At 36.5% G+C, this 23386-nt stretch overlaps 1 protein-coding gene across 4 annotated transcripts in view; it reads right to left on the bottom strand.

The window, feature by feature from the left end:
- LOC143744307 (mitogen-activated protein kinase kinase kinase kinase 4) overlaps positions 1 to 23386 on the bottom strand; it is a 76012-nt gene that overhangs the window by 32977 nt on the left and 19649 nt on the right. For all 4 annotated transcript variants that reach the window (XM_077235720.1, XM_077235718.1, XM_077235719.1 and 1 more), the window contains exons 3-21: positions 19123 to 19179; positions 15601 to 15726; positions 14575 to 14685; positions 13762 to 13852; positions 13498 to 13628; positions 13260 to 13314; positions 13074 to 13152; positions 12089 to 12264; positions 11755 to 11827; positions 9268 to 9454; positions 8244 to 8357; positions 7320 to 7385; positions 4803 to 4919; positions 4504 to 4647; positions 2738 to 2857; positions 2058 to 2119; positions 1859 to 1935; positions 1675 to 1748; positions 1117 to 1202 (exon numbers count right to left, since the gene is read on the bottom strand). In XM_077235720.1, the coding sequence (XP_077091835.1) occupies positions 1117 to 1202; positions 1675 to 1748; positions 1859 to 1935; positions 2058 to 2119; positions 2738 to 2857; positions 4504 to 4647; positions 4803 to 4919; positions 7320 to 7385; positions 8244 to 8357; positions 9268 to 9454; positions 11755 to 11827; positions 12089 to 12264; positions 13074 to 13152; positions 13260 to 13314; positions 13498 to 13628; positions 13762 to 13852; positions 14575 to 14685; positions 15601 to 15726; positions 19123 to 19179 (1946 nt within the window). The remainder of the gene's footprint in view (positions 1 to 1116; positions 1203 to 1674; positions 1749 to 1858; positions 1936 to 2057; positions 2120 to 2737; positions 2858 to 4503; positions 4648 to 4802; positions 4920 to 7319; positions 7386 to 8243; positions 8358 to 9267; positions 9455 to 11754; positions 11828 to 12088; positions 12265 to 13073; positions 13153 to 13259; positions 13315 to 13497; positions 13629 to 13761; positions 13853 to 14574; positions 14686 to 15600; positions 15727 to 19122; positions 19180 to 23386) is intronic.

Consider the following 23386-nt stretch of genomic DNA (forward strand, 5'->3'; position numbering starts at 1 on the left):
TGCCACAGGCACTTGTGCATTGTGAGGAATGTGCAATTGTGCATCTTGATTCTGTGACATGCGGAGCCTAGCGTTTTCACAACCTTTGACACAGGGACCTATCCATCCGGCACCAACCATATGTCTCCTTTCACATTAATTTAAATCATATCATGATTATTTTGGCATGGAGTTTAAATTGGTTGCAATCACTGTTGAAAGTGATTGTTCACCCTTAAACGATTCTGTCATCATTTACTCATGTTATTACAAAACTGTATGACTTTCTTTCTTCTGTGAGCACAAAAGAAGATATTTTGAAGAAATCCAGCAACATTGGAGCCCATTGACTTCCTTTGTATGGACAAAAACAAGTGTTATTGCATGTTCCAAATAGTGTTAATTTTGTCACCTAATTTTAATTTAGTCTTAGTCTTGTGCCAAATGTCCTTGTTAGTTTTAGTCATATTTAGTCATTCACATATCTTTTTTTGTTAGTCAAGTTTTAGTCGACTAAAAGTCTTGTCATTTTAGTCTAGTTTTAGTCCAAAGAAAACTCAATATATCTTAGTCAAGTTTTAGTCAAAACATTTTAGTCTTTTTAAAAAAAAAATATTTCTGATAACCATTTCAGTCAAATAGTGTTTCAAAACAGTGTTTATTACACAAAATAGTGTAATATAAGGGATAATTTTAGAGACTTTAAAGGGATAGTTCCCTCAAAATTTGAAAATTCTATCATCATTTACTCATCCTCATGTTGTTACAAATCTGTATCAGATTCTTTCTCCTGCTAAACACAAAAGATGATATTTTGAAGAATGTTGGTAACCAGACAGTTGATGGTAGCCATTGACTTTCACAGTATTTTTTCCTTCTATGGAAGTCAATGGCTACCGTCAACTGTCTGGTTAAGAACATACAGATTTTTTGGGTGAACTATCACTTTAAGGCATTGCCATGGCTGATAAACTTATCATGACATTATCATGACATTAACAAGAGTATGATTATATAAAGTATAACCACAAAATCACACTAGTCACTTCATGAAATTCTTGTAATTTTTGACCATGTGTGTTTTGTTTTTAAATTGGTCAACTTTCAGAGGAGAGCAAACAGTCAAGGTAAGATTACCTAGTCTTCTCATCATCTTCATCACTAGAGGAAGAATATTCCGCAAGCTTCATTAATGGGCTGAAGTGAGACTTCATTCCCAAACCCTTAAGGACGAAAACAGTTTGATATTAAAAGCCAACAATCTTAAGGCTTGTTCACACCAAGGATGATAACTATAATGATATAGATCTACAAATTGTTCTAAATTTAAAAGAATAGCAGAGCCCACACCACAACCATTACGATAACAGCTCAGAGGAACAATATAGTTGGAATCACTTTCAGAAAAAAAAAATCCAGCAGAAGAATGATAAAAACATTGACAGCCAATCAGAATCCATCCTGCTTTAAAGAGGTCAAATATGTTGTAGCGGCAGGCGACAAAATTGCAGTGCGAGCTTAGTTATCGTTATAGTTATCGATCTTGGTGTGAACAGGCCATTACTGATACTTATTTTAATATTCTATATTTGATTGAGGAAATAAAGAGTCTCTGCATAAAAAGCAGAAGTGAAATCAGCTGCATAAAGTGCTTAAGCGCTGCAACATTATTTAATATGAAAAACAGATTCACACCTGGTTTGGTGGTGATGTTCCTGGACTTTGAGAGCTTATGTTTTGATGAACTGGACTGTCCAGCATACAGTAACCTGCAAGAACGAGAATGTCTACATGTCAGTGTACAAAGACATATGCTTGAATTATTGACCTTATTCTGTTCTGATACAGAGTTCAATAAGTAACAGATGTGGAGACACACCTGACTGTGAACTGCTTGTTGAGCTGTTAGAGATGGACATCTTAACACTGTTGTCCAGAGAAGACTGACGATCTCCACTGATAGAAAGACAAGAAACAAAAACAGCCACAGTTTGTAGTCTGAGGATAATGAGGGGCTTCAGAGGACTACATTTGAGCCTAATTAATGTGTCCTGCAAGGATTTCAAACAAACACTTACCTGGATCCATATCTATGATGGCTTGTGACATCTTTGAATTTCGATGTAGTTCGTTCTGGAATCTTAAGACAATATTTGCAAATATAAACATATTGCTTCATTTTTTTGGTTGTTAACATTTTAGCCATTTGTTCAGTGACTAAAGTTAATTAATGAGTATTCTTCATGCAATGCCTTTGATCTACACTTTGGGCCATTTCTATGCTATTTTCACTTTCACTGCTTAGAAATGATGTCACATTAATGATGTCACCTGATGGAGTTTTGGTTCCTTGCCACTGTCGCCTTTTTTTCACCTTTATTCGCCATTGGCTTTTGGCTTGCTTAGTTGGGGACATTTAACATTTAATTTTTGAATTTAACAATACTATTACAACTTTACTTTCCTGTTATCTCTGTAAAGCTGCTATATAAATAAAGGTGACTTGACTTGACTTGACTAAAGGAAGGAAGGAAGGCACCTCCCTTTGGAAGAGGAAGCCGTTTTGACCACAATTTTAGCAATTGCCACCTACAGCAGTTGCACCAAGCTGACACAGCAAAACTTCAGTGTAATACATTTGATATGAATACTACAATGAAAAGTATAGTATGATATAGATTTAGGTTTAAATTTTGGCTGTGGAAATATGTCTGAGGCAACCCATGCGGACAACTGAAACGCTGTCTCGAGGACAAACCTTCGGCGGCTGATCATCAGGGATGAAGAAGACTTCATCTTGTGTTGGCGAGAGAGGAGCGGTGACATCAGACATCGAGCTGCTGTGATGAATCTCTCGACTGGAGCACACGTTCATGTTCTGAAATCAACACAGATTACGGAGTCTTTTACTCCTTTAACGGAGTCTTTTACTCCTTAAATTTTTTACTGCATACTTTTTCAGTATGCAATGCTGGATTCTACATCCTTGTCATTACACTGCACAATTATTTATTTATACATGTTTATGTATGTATGTATGCACAAATCATGTTCAATGCTACAACTTCAAAAAAAAGAAAAAAAGAATACACGTTAATATCTAATATGGTGTATTTTTTATCATTCTATTTTCTCTCTGATGTCCACCTATAATGTTAGTCAAGGTTTTTTCACTAAAAACAGAACAACTAAAACAACAGTTATTCCTGATCCATTTTCACCCTCTCTCAGACCCAGCAGTGCTTCTGTTATATTTTGTTGCTGTGACTTTAACACTTGTGTTCTAACCAGACATGATACAATAAAGTGACGAGCGATGAAAGGTATCTCTTCTATCTAAAGCATGCCATCTGTGGAAATATTAAGAAGTCATGAAAATACAAGGTAGAGAAAACCCTTTGCCATGGACAGACAACTTGTCGCTGGAATCTGGACTTGACTTTTTTTTTTAAGTCGACATTTACGTGATTAAAGTTGAGTCAACTAGTTGCTGATGATGTCATTAATTAACAAATAAGCCTGAACCTCGAGCAGAGACTCGAACGCGAGTTGCCTTGTGCACAGCTCGTTATATTTCTCACAGATTTCTGCTCGTTCTAAATCAGATGCAGATAAAGTAACACAGTAAAGATCTATATGAATGCATTAGTGAGAGAGAGCGATTGCATGTGAATTAATTCTACCTGGCAGCATCTCTCCACTAGTGAAGCTGTGGGTTTTGGTTGCTAGGAAATACATGCTAGAACTTTTCAGTTTCTAAGCTATTTTATTGTTAAATCATAGAACATTTCTGCACTACTGAATGTTTCTGTGTGCACGATCTGCACTCTGAGAGCTACTGTCTGTATGCGTGTACATTACAATGCAGCAGAGTATTAGTTCTGCTGATTAACTTACGTGTACAATCCACTGTTTAAAATGTGCATTCATTTTTAAGCATCCGGATGGTATAATCAAACATATCGTGTGGAGCGCTCTCAGAGTATGCATTTATTTGTCATTTTAACTGTAAACGGAGTGTAAGAATGGAGCTGTTGCGCCCTCTATAGGCCAAGATCAGCGACTAGTCGACGTCAAGCTTAAAGCGTCATGGCAGAGCATTAAAGTCGAGTAGTCTCTGTGCAACCCCTTGTCTCTAACTTGTGAAATGAGTAACACAATTTGCTGTGCTGACAATTTAGCTAGTTTTTACTGCCCTATCCTTCAATAACAGTCTGCATTACACTGGTACAGATTCATTAAGCAAACAGTGATAAAAATGTGCCACTCAAATTCAGACTGAAATGGATCAGGAATACACTTTCGCAGCCTCTCGGTATTAATGATTGGATTCTTTAAACTTCACATTTTAATGCTGAAGATTAATTATATTCTTCCTACAATACTTCTTGGGAAGGAAATTCTGCATCCTGAAAGCTACAGTACGTTGTCGTAGAACATCAATCTTTTATTGCAAGTGATAATGGACAATTTGATTGTTTAAGAGCAGATTCAGGGACAGTTGTCATGTTTGTGATGTCGTACCGGCTGTTTGGCGGCTCTCTGGAGCGCTGGAGTACAAGGACTGGAGTTGCTTCCTGATCCCAGACGTGACTGAACATGAGGAATCCTGACAAAATTATTCAGATTGACAAGATGGGTGTCGAGGGATTCCAGTTTACCTGCCAGCTGAAAGCCAGAGTTTCATAATGTCATCACAAAATAGAGCCCATCCAAACAGGACAATCAAAATATAAAAATACCATAATGCATTGTTATATAAACATTATAAAATGTTGACAGAAATCTCATGAAACACCATCAAACTGGACAGGGTGTTTTACCCCATCGTGTGGTGAGGTGTCTCTAGTGCTCTTCTGCTGGAGTCTGTGGTCATGCTGGAGCAATAGCAGCTGTGACTGATCTCTGGGAAGCGTGCGGAGGGGTTTTCTGCCCTGAGCCTGATGATGTGGCCCACAAACACACAATTAACACACATCACTAAGACAGGGGTGATACAGCATGTCATTATCACAAAACTAACCCTGACGGGGTGATCAGGACCCCAAAAAGAAATGCAGCTGCTCATTACATGACAAGAAATGTCACGCAAACTGAATGGACATGAAATACTGATTTCAGTTGAAATGTATTATTGTAGAGTAAAATTTCTTTGCCTGGAACAGCAGTCAAGTGTATAGCTTAGTGCTCACTACACAAATATATTTGCTGCCATTAACCAACCATTAACCAGTGCTGAGAAACTTCAAATCTGACTTGAGCTGTGATTCTCAAAAGAATTGTGAGCAAAATTGATCATAGAGACAATTGGTGGCAATGGTTCTACGATCTACTTAGGCTTATGATGCTTTTGGGAAACGCATGACATGTAAATTTGTGTGTCCAAGTGCATTATTTGCTTGTAAAATAATTTGATAAATTTATGACATGTAGCACTTTATTCCATAAAACCTATTTAGTTTAAATACATTTTCAGTACATTCAAATATTAAATATTATTTTATGTTTTGGTATCTTAAACCCCCAAAATGTCAGGTGGTGCAACCATCTGCACAAATGAACAGACTAAGGGGCTGTTTACATGAAACCGTTATCATTTACACTACACCATTTTCAACTAAAAACGTACAACTTGTTATGCGTTTTGATCATTCGTTTACACGACAATGGCGTTTTGGGTGCCTGAAAACGCAAACTTTTGAAAACAACGCAAGTTTTTAAAAACCATCTCCGCGTTAACAACAAAAACTCGAACCTCTGAAGACGATGTCGTCATGCACATGCATATTACCTGTTCAGTCTATAATTCATCGCCATCTAATGGCCTGACAGCAGAATACAGCGTTTTTAGTCATTTTCGCGGATCCGTGTAAATGGGGATCATTTTGACAATGATGTCATCTGTAAGTGGAAGACTGGGGGAAGGAAATATTTCTCAGTTTTAAGCATATTGTTGTTGTGTAAACGTATCCTAAGAAAACTTTTTAAAATAGTGTTTTAATAAGAAATTCAAAATAAAATACTGCCATCATTTTATGTTTGAAACCTTTCCTATAAACAAATGTTGCAAGTAGCAGTAGTTTTAAAACTGTTGAGATAGTTTCAAAACTTTTGTCCAGCAATTTGTATGTTCTCAAATGTCAGGGTGGCACAACTACAAACAGGGGTCTTTTATTATGAAGTGAATAGCTAATAACAAAAAGCATGATCATGCATCATCCATAGGAGCCCAACTGATCTTCATGGCAGAGTGAAAAGGTTTGTGGATCTCTCTTAAGTACTGATTAAATTAGCTACTTTCAAGTATGGGTAGGTTTGTACACTTTCCATGTCAGGTAGTACAACCAATGTACAGATAGGGAAATGCCATTTTATCATAACCTTCTTTATTGTAAAAAAAAAAAAAAAAAAAAAAAAAAAAAAAAAAATTATATATATATATATATATATATATATATATATATATATGTGCAAACTTGCTAGCATAGGCAAAAGCTAATACAGGCATCCAAGTAGAGCCTCTTCAATGTAAAAATTAGCATCAAAAGTCATGTGGTGCAACTGCAATGAATGCCCTATATGAAAAAATGAAAAATGAAAAAACATTTAAGCTTAAGAAATATTACATTTAAGCTAAGATTTTCTGTTAGTTTTCTATCTCTATATTTTTGTGTTCTAAATGTCAATTGTAAGTCAAATATGTTTTACACTTTCAAGTATTTTCATGCTGCAATGTTATTCAATCACAACTGATTAAAGTGTATCTAACCAATCTATTGCACTGTAGCCTCTTCCAGTTCCTACTTTACGAATGTGATGTTGTGATTTTCTGTTTTTGAAATTCTGTGATTTGTTTATTCATACTGATATTCATCAGGTGCATTTGTATTATTGTATGATTACATTTATGTGTTTAAAAGTAAAATCGGATGCCAAATATATTAAATTATTACTGCCACATATATTAATAATGTGATAGGCACTACAGACGGAGTTTGCTTACACACAAATATTTGGTTGTACCACCTGAAAAAAAATGAATTTATATACTGTGAAATGTTATTTAACAATTGAAACGTTCCTGATGCAAAATATGAATTACATCCATTTTGAAAATATTTTTTTAAAAATTCCTTTTTCTTAAAAGCTTTATTTGTCATTGACCCATTACTACATTTAAATCAGATATCTGATTGGCAAAAAACAGCTGTGTAGCAGAATGTCTTTATCAGAATAAAATTTCAAGCATGCCATAATCAGTCAAAGGAACATGCATTTAACATCTTCAGTGACAAACAAGCATTATCAGGCAGCAGTTCAGTATTAAAGAAGACATTTACCTGCTCAGCAAAAAGACTTAGAGACAACGATTCAGCATCACTCCTGTGATGTTCACTGTCTTTGGGCTGAAATCCAATGAGAATAAAAGACAAACAGCAGCACATTATACCAGAAAAGCAGCAGTGAGGTTTGAGGTTAACATTTACAACAGTGGCATTAAAGAACAAGACAGCTTGAAGGAAAATAAGGTTTTGAACACACACACACACACACACACACACACACACACACACACACACACACACACACACACACACACACACACACACACACACACACACACACACACACACACACACACACACACACACACACACACACACACACACACACACAGCATTTCTATATAAGTCATATTTAATTATTACATTCAGAAATAATGTAAAATACTGGTAAAAAAAAAGAAAATCACTGTAATCATATATATTAGTTCCCCTTACTCCACAAGAATCCCTCAAATGTAATGGTATACAACAATGAAAAATCTAAGTATAAAATAATTATAGTGCCATTCATTATAAACAACATTTATTGTAAACAGGAAGCCTAAATTAATTTAAAGCGAAACTGAATTACAGGCGTGTGGGAAATGAGCTATAGCCTATAAATAAACTTCACATGCATTACCTTGCCTGTGAGGAGAGATAAAAACCCATAACATAAAAAAATTCTGTTTGAACTCACAGACCAATAAAGTCTAATCCGCCACCAACTGACAAGTTGCATTAACCATTCATTAATGATTTCTGTTAATTTGACAAGATTTAACGTTACTCCAAGGCAGTGAGAACTGCTGTGAGAAATCAACTAACCTGACCTTGAGTTTTACTTTTAAATGTATAAAAAACTAGTCCATCAGAATCTATTCATTGTAGGGACTGTTTGACAAAACATTGTAATGAAGAGGAAAAATAAACTCTAACCTGTTTCTTGTGATTTCTTTTGCTTTTCTCTGTGACATCAGTCTCTTCTTGCCATAACATCTCCTGCAGCTCTGGCCACTGGAGTCCGGTCTCGTGCAACAGCCTTTCCTGGTGCTTTCAAAACACAAACACATTGGCTATAAACTGACTTATCAATTGTTTTCTATTTTCTACATTGTACAATAATAGTGAATAAATAATACAAATGGCCTATTTCAGCTTCTTCTTTTGTCTAAATTCCAGCTTTCGGGCACTATTTTAACGATCCAAGCACATGGTCTAAAGCGCACGGCTCAAGTGGACTTAGGACGTGTCCGAAACCACTTTTGCTAGTTTTCCGAAGGGGAAAAATGGTCGGCGCATGGTCTAAAAGGGTCCCTGTTCTCTTAATGAGTAATGGGTGTGTTTTGGGCGTAATGTGCAAGAAACCAATCAGAATCTCATCTCCCATTCCCTTTAAAAGCCAGTTGAGCTCGCGCATGGCGCTGGTTTGCACCAGCGGTATGATTGGGCCCTTCAAATGTAACAAGGTGCATCCTGGGATGCTTTTTATGGCATTGAAGGAGTTTCCATGTATGAACTCAGCTATTCCTTCATTTCTGTTTCAACTCATCCAATTTTTCAATTCAAATGATAGAATGTTACAAAAAAAATGTGTATGTTGGTACAATTTTGATTCGCCTACAATAGAAATTTCACGGAGAAACTTTCAGGCCAAAGAGTTTTTAAAATCTCGTGTCCACGTTTGACTGCTAACATACAGATTTAAAAGATTTAGACAGGCAGAATGAAAGACGAAGAACTTCTAGTAAACCATGCTACAACTGACTGGACATAAATGTCAGACGCTTGAAAGGACACTGATAATCCTGAGCAAACGAACCCTAAACTTGTAACAGAGCCAGGTAGAGTAAAACAAAGTGTGTCACTCTCCATCTGCATGATGAAACATTTTTCTCTGAAATGTGCACATGCACTCATTACACAATCTTAAAAAAAAAAAAAAAAAAACATTCATTCTTACATCTTCGAGGCGTCGTCTTTCCTCCTGCTGTTGTTGGATTCTCTTCTGTCGGTCCGCGAGCAGTTGTCTCTTGTAGTTGTCTTGATTATGTACTTGTTGGAGTAGTTGTGTTTGTGAGCTTGTCTCCTGCTGCAGACGCAGGAACTCTCGTCTTAACATGGACTCTCCAGGAAGATTCACTATAGAGCTACATGAGCACAAAGCAAATGATGTGAGAAACCACCAAACCTAAGACCAGGGCGACGCTGAAAACGAACATTTGTACACCGCGTCATGCAGGGCTGTCAGGTTTTCATGCCATCTGCCATGTGGAGAGTACTGAGAGAGCACATTAACCCGAGGGGTGACACACTCACTGACCTGAGCCATTTTAATGGGCCATGAGGCAATTTATGGCTACGTAACAATTTCATTGATTTACTTTGATCTACTTTTTGGTCATCGTGGCACAAACATCATTGATCTGCTTGCTGATGATGCCATTTAGTTATCATTTAGTGATCTACTATAGTTCACTAATCCAAATCTCAAGTCAACATAAAATCCAAACTGATCTTTACTTTCCTAACGCACTTTTCTGATCTTATTATCAACGCTTCACCAGTGCATGTTATTCCAAAGAAAAAAATCAGCATTTTTTTTGCCATCAGGCCAAACAGTTCTGAGCAAGCTGAATGCATTTCTGATTTTTTTTAAATATGTTTCTTTGGGCTGCAGGACGAAACAGTTTGCTTTCACATGTCTCTAGCTTTAAAAATACAACTTCACTGCATAACGAATGCATAAAAGCGAAATCAAATGGATATATACTAATGCAAATAGATGGTAGCAATCGTGACATTAAACATTTGGTTCGGATTTGCAATTATTTGTCACATTGTTTTAACCGCTTGAAGTACTAATGTTAGCATCCTCTCAGCCTCGACGGCAAACATACTGCTGTTTTCCACTAATGCAGCATCTAGTCAACAAATTAGATACTTTGATATGAAAATATGTACTGTTGTGTACTGTATAACATACTGTTTCATTATAAATACGCATCTGAACTGAAGTGTCCCGCACTGTGAGCGCACATGTGACAAAACAAACTCCATGAGGTGTCAGAGAAAGTTTTTATTTGCTCTCGTACTGTATAATGACAGTGGACTCTTCTCAGCCGCTCCAGCAACGGAACCAACCCGGAAAAAATATTGTTCCAGCAATCGGCGCCAGTTGATCTGCAACTGTATATTTCCTGTATTTTTTTATTTGTGTGTGTGTGTGCAAAACAGTTTATTACTATTGTAAGTGAATAATAATTAATAATTCATTACATTTATATAGCGCTCTTCTGGGTACTCAAAGCGCTTTACATCGAAGGGGGGGAATCTCCTCAAACACCACCAGAGTGCAGCTCCACCTGGATGATGCGAAGGCAGCCATATTGCGCGAGAACGCCGACCACACACCAGCTTACTGGTGGATAGGAGACAGAGTGATGAAGGCAATCAGTGTATATGATTAGGAGGCCATGATGAACGGGGGCCAATGGGCAAATTTGGCCAGGATGCCGGGGTTACACCCCTACTATTTTTTCCGAAGGACATCCTGGGATTTTTAATGATCACAGAGAGTCAGGGCCTCGGTTTAACGTCTCATCCGAAGGACGGTGCTGTTTGACAATGTACAGTCCCCATCACTTTACTGGGGCGTTAGGACCCACACAGACCACAGGGTGAGCAACGCCTGGCCTCACTAACACCTCTTCCAGCAGAAACCTGGTTTTCCCAGGAGTCTCCCATCCAGGTACTGACCAGACTCAACCCTGCTCAGCTTCAGTGAGCAACCAGTCTCGGGCTACAGGGTGATATGGCTGCTGGCAAGTGAACCTCAAGGAACATTGAAATAATAACAAAATCCATGTCATGACCCCTTTAATGTTAATCAAACAAAAAAGAGAAAATAACTTACCGCTCTTGACTGAATAACTTTTGTAAGTTTAACAAGAATATATGTATATTTAAATCATACAGGGAAGACTGCAGTATTTTTTTTTTTTTACATTTGATTATTCAATTTCTGTACTATTTGTAACTACATGTTAAATAAACCTTTTCTACCGGAAAAACTTAATTTGTTTCATTCAAAATTATTATATTGTAATTTGCTTCTTTGTTCTTATTTTTAATAACAAAACAACTATATTATGATATTTATCTTTATTGTGATACCATATCGTTAAATTTGATTTTGGTCATATCACCCACCCCTAGATGTGTGTGTGTGTGTGTAAATTACTTGCTATCACAGAAATATATTTGATATAAAAATGTTATTGTGTATTGTGAACACTAATGCTGATGCACACACTCACAAACATACACATACAGCATTAATGTTCACATTTTTCATTAGTTGGTATTAGCCAAACCTGATGGTGGAAAAGAGATTGTCTTTTTAATCTTTCATCATAATGAATTTTCAGAAATATGAATTATGACCTACCTGGGTTCACCTTCATCTTCATTTATTGCATCTTCTTCATCTTCACTTCCACTGTATTCATATTCTGTTCCCTCTGTTAAGATTGGTTACAAACAGAACTTCAGACGAATTAGGCCAACATTGGAATTCATTAAAATTGCTTTTAATAACACTGTCATTTCAGTTATCTGTAAAAATCCCAGAAGTTGGAAAGTGAAAGAATGTGTAGCCTGAAATCACATTAAAACGACAAAATATTCGAGGACCCCGCCAGTCTAAATCAGAATGTCTATTGAATCTATTGTCTAAATGAATACACCACAAGCACATCAACACGTCACGGTGTGTCTCGTACCTTTCTCTCGTCTCCTCTTCCTGGTTCTGTCCAGATGATCTTTGAGCGTGATGCGTACTTGTCGTTCATTGGGAAGGTCTTTAATGAAGGAATGGCGTAAGAGGGTCTCTGTGGACGGCCTGTGGAGGTAGTTCTTCACCAGACAACTGTCCACAAATGTCAGTAACTTTTTAGACCTTAGAGGAGCAATAAAAAACAGGTTTACTGCATGCATGTCTTCAGTGGGACAGTAAATTTGCTAAATGCTACTAAATACTCTTCAAATACCAGTGGTGGACGAAGTACACACAGTAATTCAAGTACTTGAGTAAAACTACAGACACCCTATTAAAATATTACTTTCAATTTTACTTGAGTAAATGTACAAAAGTACTTGAATTTTAATGTATTTACTTGAAGTACTGAATGATGAATGTTTATTTTGCTCTATCCTACTGCTCAAAATATGTGGGGAAGGACTATACTAAACACACAGAACTTAAAGAGCTTAAATAGGAAACAGATCAGTCTGACATCATTATGAATAATAATTAATTTTCAAATAGCCAGCACTAGTCAATCAGGAAGATTATGCAGACACTTTATTGATCTGCAAGCAAGAAAACATGTTATTTTAATAACAATACTTGTCATTCACTGATAACTACTATTGATCATTACTCATAATTAAAATGTGCAAACAAGTGAAAATAACAATATACCATTTAGTACATAGAAATGAGGAAAACAAAATGTGTGTTGACAATTATAAGCATTCAATATAATACATAGGCCAAAATGTTACATTTTAAGAAGAATGTTAGAAATGTGGTGGGGACATGTAAATTATGCCTATGCTGTTAAATATGCAAAATAATCCTTTACTAGAACTAACAATACCAGTGTAAACAAAACTACTGATTGAGATCTCACTGGAAATTCTACTGAAGACATTCTAGCTGGCACGTGTCACAATGCTCTCTATAATAAAGGAAAGTAATCTTACCATTTCTTAGACTTTAGTTTGGGAGGAGGGTTTCGTGGAATGAGAAACAGTGCTCTCATTGGATGCATATCACACAAGGCTGTGGAGAAATGTGGAAAACATAAAGAACCATTAAAGCATATGTAACTTGTATAGTAATATAAAAGTGTTTTTTTTGGAATATGCCTAGGAATCGCGTAAACTCACGTGGCGCTCCCTCTGCCATCTCCAAAGCTGTGATACCCAAAGACCACACATCACTCTAAAAACATGCAATGTATTTCAGGAACATATTCAACCAATCATGTATAGTACTACAGTATACTGATATTTCACTTTGCCAATAGACGGTAAATTATTCCCTTTTTTTTACGAATTTCAAGTTAATAAATGTTGAAATGTTTATGACAAAATAAGTAGCTTGGATCTTAGTCGATGGACTTACCCTATAGTCATACGTTGAGTCAGGATTCTCATCACACGCGATCACCTCTGGCGCCATCCAATATGGAGTCCCAATGAACGTGTTTCTTCTGCCAATCGTCCTGTCTAACTGAGCACTGACACCAAAATCCACTGACAACACAGGAATTCAACAATGTCTTCAGCCATATATACTGTAACAGCACTTACAGTATTTGTCATGTGACTGGGCATTGTTTCTCATATTAAGAGTTTAATGCTGGTAATGGTTCGTCTCCATTCTTACCGAGTTTAACCTCAGCGTTCTCAGTGAGCAGCACGTTTTGCCCTTTAATGTCTCGATGAATGACATGATGTGAGTGCAAGTGTAACAGACCCTGAGAACACAAAGAGTAGCAAATCAGTGTTTACACACAACACCCACACCAGATAGTAATACTCCTTTTCTATATATTTAAATAAATGTATCTGTGTTTCACTTCTCCTAATGTTTTTTTTTTTCATTTACTTCTTTCTTTACTTTAATAATGTGCATGGCTTCAGTGAAAACCTTTACTTTTTAATATACTTTCAAGTTGTTCAATAATTGGTGATCCAGGAGAGTGTGTAAAGTGGTGTGACAGACATGCTGCAGTGACGTCACCATGTAGCTTAGCACAATATCCATTTTGCTTAATAAAAAAGAAATGTTTTACACAAAGAAATTAATAATATTGTGTCACAGGAGACAAAGATACCTCAAAGGGTATCTGCATTTTTTCATAAAGTACTGCATTTGTGTTACATAATTCAGTCTATCCATGAAAATAGTCAGCTTAACACTTAGCACTGTCATTTATGAAAGACTATTAAAAAAAATACAAACACAAAGCATATATCAGCCAGATTAATCTCTCTAATCAGTTTAAAAAGTACAAGCTAATTATGATCCTTACAGTTTAAAATGAGCCTTACAAACATGCTAAAAATGTAATCATTCCATTTATTCAATGAACATATGACTTGTTTTGCATGCAGTACTAGATCATATTTACTCTAGCATATATACTCCACTCACTGTAATCAATACACATTCAATAAACTTTAGCTGATTACTCACTCTCAGAACCTCTCTACAGATGTAAGCGATCCAGTCCTCTTTAAGGCAGTTTCCTTTGGTCTTCTTCAGCAAGTCTGTGACCGACCCTGCGCCACAGTACTCCATCACTAGCTGAAGGCCAAGACACACAGAAAACACTTCAACATCTCACTTCTAACAAGAGTGTGACAGCACAGACGTCTAGACGGGTTATCTACGTTTTTATTTATCTCAGTAGCTTAATCAGGATGGTAAAGTCCTTCAGTTAAACGTCAACACACACCCTTGAAGGCCCTGAAGATATGAACTGCTGAGGGAAAGAATGTAAAAGGCCCTTTCCCATTGCAAGGACTAATGCCCCTTCTAATGCTATATAAATTCATGTTGGTTTACATTTTATTTATTCATTATTTATTTTGTTGGATTTTAGTTGGACTTGGTCAGACTTAGAACTGTTTCAAAAATAGTTATGATGCCTGCCGCCTTTGGGCTCAGTGATGTTGAATTTAAATGTCATGTAAAGTAAAGACATGTTATGTTACATTGTGATGTAATGGTGTTTTCTGGAAGGGACTAAATAACAAAGAATTTTTATGAGCTGAAAGGCAGAATACAAATGTTTTTATTAAGTTAGATAAACATTATATAACAGTTTCAGGTTATGTTTTAGTGTTGGTAACATGTCCCACATTGTCCCACACAAACTTATAATCGTCCCACATTTGGTTTGTTTGATGGTGGTCACCCTAGGCGCGAGTGAAAATGATAGTCACACCACACCGGTCTAAAGTCCCATGGAGTAGGGCTGGAAGGATAAAAGAAGCTCCTCCTATTTATGTTTATTTTGTGAATACATTTATTTTCGCCGGTTCCCGCCTCCTTCTTCCCTGAACCTTTAACATTGCTACAGGGACCGTTTTTGGAAGGTATCTCTGTAAGAAGCACAAACTCTTGTTCTTCTAGTAATGTGAGAGACGATACACAAGCAGTTAAGAGCCTCTAGAGGAAATCAGGTTGATTGTTTATTTGGGTTCAGTAGATACTCACCCAAAGCTGGTCATCCTGACCTGCAGGACTTTTCTTAACAAAAGCACCGTAATACGTGGCTATGTTCCTGTGATGGGAATGAGTTTTCAACATGTTAATCTCCAGTTTGATTTCGTCTTCCTCATCCTGCAGAAGACAAAACACATCTGTAAATTTTCATTTGATCTCTTTCACCGTGAAACAACTTAAATAATGACAGTAAGAATAACAATGCCTGTTAAAAATGTCATTACTTAGTATGGGAGACCAATATATTGAGACTCCCTTTATAAAAGAGCACTCCAAACATAAGCATTTATATGTAAAGGCTGCTTTCACAGTCCTTTCACAAGAGGAAAGACAGGAGAGGTGTGTGTGAAATTGATGGTCAGAGGAAAGGAAATCTGGAGCCTGGGGTTCAAATGACCACTACGTTGCTCTGTTATCTCCCATGGCAGACAATGCAAGACGGAAAGGGAACAAGGAAACAGCATTTCTGTGATGGGGAGAGCAGAGTCTTTCACAAAGCTTCATAACTGACTCATATTGAGTAAAAAAAACAACACTTGTACTGACTAAAATCTGTGTATTAATGCACTAAATCCACGGTCAAGTAACAGAAACAAAATCTAGGCAAACAATCAAACAGACTTGTTGCCTTGTGTAATGAGTTTAGCTGTCACTGTGCTTGTGTAGTGGTCAGGCAGACTGTCTGTTTGTGATATTATGAATAATTAATGATTAATTAATTAGATTACATACCCTGTATCAGACACATCAATTAACATCATCAATTTAACCATGATCTTTAAGCATTTTAACCAATGTCATTATCCACAGATCTTTCTCTTGGCCAAAAAAAAATCATTTATATTTTACTGTATGTCATTACACCAAATGCCATTGGTTCTTGCTAGAACCAAATTTCACTGACATAAAATCTGGCACAATAAATGCTGAATATTCCATTTATGGTGGAGGATTATCAGGGAATATTTTATTACATTTCAGTATGTTTCTCACAAAGAAAAGTCGAATGAACTACTTAGTTAAGTGTTTGTTTGTTCGTTCTTTTTAAGAGATGATGTGAACCAGAACCACTATGAATCACTGTTGTTTGAAAGAGAAAGTTCTCCTCTGGTCATAGTCATGGTTTATTTGACCTTATAGAGTTTCCAGAAAATATTTATTATATTCATCATTTACATTAACAAGCTCTCTATTATGAACTGGAAAAAATAAGGAAAATGTAGAAGGTTCTCCCAAAACCTAAATCAGTGAAATTCCTAACACTTAAGGTGAAGTATGTATAATAAACCCATTCAACATAGCCTATCTGCACCGGGTGCATCTGTTTGAGACTGTCTACACTGGACACGTCATCATCATAAACTGGTACATTTGCCTTTATGAACTGGTGCATGATGATGCTGTATAGTCTCAATGTTTTCCTTTAACAAGTTCATGACCCGTTTAATCTTTGAAGATCTAAAAGCTGTGATATTTGCCTTGTATTTCTGTAACCGAAGCTGAATGCATTTACTCATGCAATCCCTCAGTCATGATCCCACACTGGTTAAACACTCTCTGGCTCCTCCTGTTACAGTAGACACACCCTAAACTCTCACTATAGGTTGAGCTGGAAAAAGACTGACAGATATGAGCAGAACACCATCAGTGTTTTGATGGTATCTGGGAGGCTCAATTTACAATTTTGTGGAGATAAACCCATTAATGGTAGCCTATATTATAGTAATATATTTTAAACATAAAAAAATCTTATATACATACTTCACCTCCAACTTCAACAATTCCAATTTTTCTTTTTTTTAAACAATGGTTGCATGAGTGCATTTATTCAGCAGCCACTATCTATATTTAGTGGTAGAAACAGCACTTGTCACCCTCTTAAAGGACAATTCCGGCCAGAAATGAACCTAGGGATAAATAACACGAGTCGACCGTTCTCTGGGATGCGTTTTCATGATAATCGAATGTACCCAGTTTTATCTTTCATTTTAGTTTTACCACAGATGAGCTTATAACGCTAGTATATAGGTCATAGAATAAGTAAAAATCGCTAGTTAATACCACTAACAAGGCTCAAAATAGCCCAACACTAACCAAAGCACATGGTTCGACTGGTCGAGACTATTTTCCAAAGATGGCTCATGCCAAAATATACGCAAAGTGAACTGTCTTTATAAAGTATCTTCTTATTAAACTGTCTGTACACTTACAAAGTTCTCAATGCTTCAGTTTGCAGGTATGGACCCTCATTATGCTACCATGTTATTGTGGGGCTATTTTGAGCCTTGTTAGTGGTATTAACTAGCGATTTTTATTTTTACTTATTCTATGCCCCATACACTAGCGTTATAAGATAATCTGTTGTTAAACTAAAACTAACATTAAAACTGGGTACATTCGATTATCATGAAAACGCATCCCAGAGAACGGTCGACTCTTTTTTTTGTGCCATTTTTGTGTGTCCCTTTAGATGCAAATGAGTTGGTGCTCCCAGCCCCATTTCAAGAAGAGGGCGGAGCTTCAAGAGCTCGCTCCAGCATACCAGCAACAACAAAACAGCAAAATCTCACGCACTGAAAATGTAAGAAACTGTCAGTAGAGGTGTTTAGCCTTATATGTTTGACACGGAGTCGACAATGATGGAGAGATTCAAGAAGTGACAATTTATGTAGTTGATGTGTAGTTAACTACAGTTACAGGAGTTAAAGTCATGATAATCTACAAATCTCTGTACAGATTCTTGTAGGGGGACTGTTGTAAAATGCCTACAGAGCCAGAGTATATATGCTGCATGCAGACAGAACAGTTTATTTTAGTTTAATTATGGTTATAACTTATGTTGTCATCTTGCTTTTATGACATGCTATTGCATTTGTGTTATGTACTGTATTGCAATAAAGGTGAAAAGACGGATATAGAGACTTTGTGCATTGGTACAAAAACACAACACTTGTAATGCTTCTTTAGTACAGACATTGTACAACTCCAGCTGCTACAGTGAGGATACAGAAACTCTGTGCTTCTCACTCAGGGCTGTGTGTGTGTCTATGCTAATAGAACAGATCGTCACCGGCTGTGGGTGGAGCTTCTCCCTTATGATGACGTCATTGTAGGGGGAATCTGAATCATCTCATTTGAAGAGACTGCTTTTTATTTATATTTATGGGAATTATAAAAAAAAAAATGAGGGAGTGGTTTTTTATCATTATAGGCTTGTTATTTTCACACACTGCAGACACACATCTGTGTTCAAACACCTTATAAAAGTGAATTTTGCATAATAGGTCCCCTTTAAATCAGCATATTTGTGATGTGCCACCTTCAATTGATTTCCGGGGCATACATTATTAAATGTTTGTGTCATCTTTCATGACAAATTATTACATTTTATCAATAAATAACTGTAAAAATGTTTTGTAAAAAAAAAAAAAAAAAAAAAAAAAAAAAATCAATCATTCTTCAGCTGAAGAAATGAACTGTTTCTCGCTCCTCTAAAGGTGAAGACGCTCATACCTCTGTCACGTCCATGACCTTGATGGCTGCCAGCTGTCCTGTTTTCACATGTCGACCCTGTCAAACACAAGGACAGCCATGAGAAATAACACACATTACCATGTGGCCCTGCTGAAGGATGTGAACATGTGATTATGATGTCTGCACTTGTGCGCTTCATCTTCGAAGTGTCCCAAATGTATAAATAGCTCCGCAAATCAGTAGTTGTTGTTTTTCCGTTATTTATAATGTTGGTTAAGTATCTGAGTTGCTCAACAATACTGTGTTGTTAGCTTGATCCTGGAATCCATGGAATTTACTGGATAATGCTAAATGTCACAGAATTTGGAAAAATTTGGATGAATAGAGCAAAAGTAGAGCTGTACACATAATCAAATTGCGATATGGACTAGTGTGTGTGAATATTAAAGACTGCTTTTGAAATCTGAAGTCTGCATGTTGTGCGTGTCTGTTTGTGATGCTCGTCTGCGTTTCACTAAATGAGAAGATGAACACATAAACTTCATGTGCAGTTGAGTTGGGCGGTATTACGGTAATATCGTATACCGCGGGGTCTTAAAATAGCAACGGTATCAGTTTCAATACCGTCATTACCGGCACTTATATATAATATATAATATAATATATTTTATTCAATGCCTAAAAATGCTTATGTAGTTGTCATCAAGTGACAGTGTGGAGGAGAAAGAGAGAGAGAGAGAGAGAGAAGGGAGATGCGGTAAATACTGACGAGGCAATTTGTAAATGTTGCAATAAAAAAGGTGACCGCGAGAGATGGAAACACCTCTAACCTTATGTCGCATCTAAGAAACAACCACCCACTCACTGCTCTGAGGATGCATTTTGCCCCGAGTTCATTAAATAAGCGCATTAGTTTATATTTGTTAAAATATTATAATGTTATTTTTTTTACGTTGATAATGAAAACTGAACAGCACGAGTAAGATGGGATGCATCGGGAGTCAGTCATTGACCACTTAATTAAGTTTCATTCTGTAAAAGGCCTTTCTTTAAAGTGAATTTCGTTTTGTATAAATTGTATCTTAATTGTAATAAATTTTTTTATCAACCAATAATAAATAAGAATCAAATATAGCAGACAACATAATCATGACATGATCGTGCGCTGGCGCGCCGCGGTCACTTGCATTGAAATCTCATCATAAATTAACCGAAACTCAGTGTATGTCTCACAGACATGACAGATATCTAAATAAAGCTTGAAATTTCATTAAACGAAACAATTCAAAACGAAAAGAAATAGGCCACTCGCTGATTATTTAATCCATGATGTGCATTTCTCTCTATGCGCGTTCATACGGAAATGGCGATCATCAAATTAAACGAAACAATTCAAAAGGAAAAGAAATATAGGTAGCATACTCTCTGATTAATCCATGATGTGCATTTCTCTCTATAGACGCGTTCATACGGAGATATCAATCGTCAATATCTTTAAACGAAACAATTCAAAACGAAAAGAAAAAGAATAGCCTATACCTTCTGATTATGTAATCCATGATTTGCATTTCTCTCTATATATGCGCGTTCACTAGGAGATGGCGATCGTCAACTTAATCTTTGCAGCACTGACAGAAAATTTGTATTAATAAAAATCAATGGACGCGTGTCACCGGATTTACAAATGCACTTCTTGCTTGTTAATTTAATTTAAATTAATTAATAAAATGAATACAATTGTCATAATTAAAATAATTAAATATTATTAATTGTCCCATTTTTGCTCATTTATAAATAGTATTTATATCTACCACCCCCTCAGCACCTGGGTTAAAAAATTATTTGGCGCCACCATATTATAACGGCACACGTATTAGAAATATTCGAGTCTAAATAGGGCTCCGGCTCATAATTACATTTAATGCCGTCAGCCGGGATCAGACACAACGTGCACGGGTTGGCCTTGATTTTTTTTTTTTTTTTTTTGCCCGATCTGGTATTCAGTTTCTGAACGGTGTAGGCAAAAGCCAACAGTTTTGTGACGCTGTCTGAGCCTTATGTCATAATTTTTAATTAGTCACGGTAATACCGTGTAGCCCGGTAAAATAGGGAGGAGGTTAGACGGTATCAAAATTTGGATACCGCCCAAGCATAATCTACAGAGCTGTTTTCAGAGTCACTTCATCAGTTCATTTGGCAAAACTGTCGTCATATCATCTAAATCACAGATCTTCACTACAACCTGCTACAGTAAAGGTTTGGTTTAACTTGATGAAATTATGAAAGACATATATTCCACAGTAGAATGTACTTCTCAAAGTAACAACAACAACAACAATAATAATAGTTTATGAAAACATTATTTTTTAAGAAATATCACAATTATTTTTATTTAAACGGTAAACATCTGTCTGTTGTGAAGCACTTTATTTGCCAAAAATGAAAATACAGCCTATTTTTTACATTACATTGTAAATACATCTATTACATTTTAAAAGATTGATTAACTTGTTAAAGTTTCATCTTTCATTTTTCATAACAAAACTGTATTAAATCATGAAACAGCGAATCCAGGAAAAATGAAATCTGGCAACAAAGAATCATTTGCACAGAGGAACATCTAATACTGGGATATTCACTTTGGAAAAAACAAACATTCTTTAGGCAATTATAGAAGAAATGACACATGAACCCAGAGAGGTTCAGGATGCCCCAGTGAGCTGAAATATGGCATCTAATTATGGATAGCCTAATGTTTCATATGTCATGCTCAAACACACAGACCTTAAAATGGCACAGTTCCTTTTCTGTTTTCAAGTTCCACATTCACATACAGTCAAGCATTACATGAATGGTGCCAAGAATAGCATTTGATGATTTAAGTGACAAAGACCAGTGTTTTTACAATATATAATAATAATAATAAATCAAAAAGTGACTATCACGGATCACATAAATAGCTGCAGGCCTACACTGTTGAACAGTTGTTATCTGCCACCAATGGTTTGAATCTCAAGTGGCATTTGTGGCATAAACAATGAAAAGTGTCTTTTATTTTCTTCTGCTGAAGGTAACAACCATATAGGTTGTATGTATGATGATGGAACCCCTGGTACTTGTGTTGGTAGGAAGGAGAGAGACCTAATCTGATGGAGGACAGATCAATCCCTCAATGCTTCCTGATGGTAAGGAAAGAGGGAAAATAGTAGTAGAATGAAAAAAAATGGGTTTAATGGTGTTGAAATCATTACGAAAGAGATTAAAGTCAGTTCCCATGCGGTTTTCCAGAGGCACAGATACAGGTTAAAAATAGTCCATAAATAAATAAATAAATCCATTAACCAATAAAACAAAAAAAATATATGGCCCCTTAACACAGGTAATTGGCGCTTTCCATTAATATTAAAGTGTATAAAAAGGACGATAACTATAAAGATATAGGTCTAAAAATTGTTCTCAATATTAAAGAATAGCAGAGTTCACACCACAGCTATAATGATAACAGGACAGAGAAACGATATCGCTGAAATCACTTTCAGAACGATTTCTATCCAGCTGATAATTTAATAAAAAATATTGACAGCCAATCAGAATCCATCATGGTGTAATGAGCTCGAGCATTTAAAGCGGAAGACAAGCACGCTCTTAAAATAAACCGTCCAATATCATCCGCTGGTGTGGACGCTAATATAATTATCTTTATATCTATCGTTCTTTGTGGGAAGGGGCCTTTAGAGTTGAACCTTGCCAATCTGGGGCTCAGGTCAGGAAGCAGACAGACTGGCTAAACCATCCGTCTGCCAGCTGTCTCACGTCACTGAGGTAAGATAAATCCCCTTTAGGGCTGGTCCGAATACCATTTTTTGAGCTTCGAAGCTTCGGTAGTAATGAACATCGAATATTCGAAGCTTCGGCGAGAGGGGGCTGAACATATTCTTTTCACTAATAAAGGCAGGAATCCCTGTGTTGGTCTGTCTGTTTGCATTTTGATTATTTCGAGAACCGTTCATCCAACCGACTTCACAAGGGAGTGCAGTGTCGCATTTGGTGCAATATAGATGGACACGCGAGACGCGACACATTCAGAATTAATAAACTTTTAGTCAGCTACAGAACAGCGCGAGCGGGAAGCAGCGCACCTCACGCGGGCAGGGTTTATATGCTCTGAGAACGGACATTCCACTAGTGATATAAAACGCACACACACTGGTCTGTTAAATTAAGTAAAATTTTTCTGACTAACAAATTACTGACACAGTAAAGGGTAGATTTAAATAAAGAAAAACGAAATTTAAATAAAGAA

The sequence above is a fragment of the Siphateles boraxobius genome, unplaced genomic scaffold, assembly GCF_051911475.1.
Source record: "Siphateles boraxobius isolate OS27281-9 unplaced genomic scaffold, OSU_SipBor_1 2, whole genome shotgun sequence".
Lineage (NCBI taxonomy): Eukaryota > Metazoa > Chordata > Actinopteri > Cypriniformes > Leuciscidae > Siphateles > Siphateles boraxobius.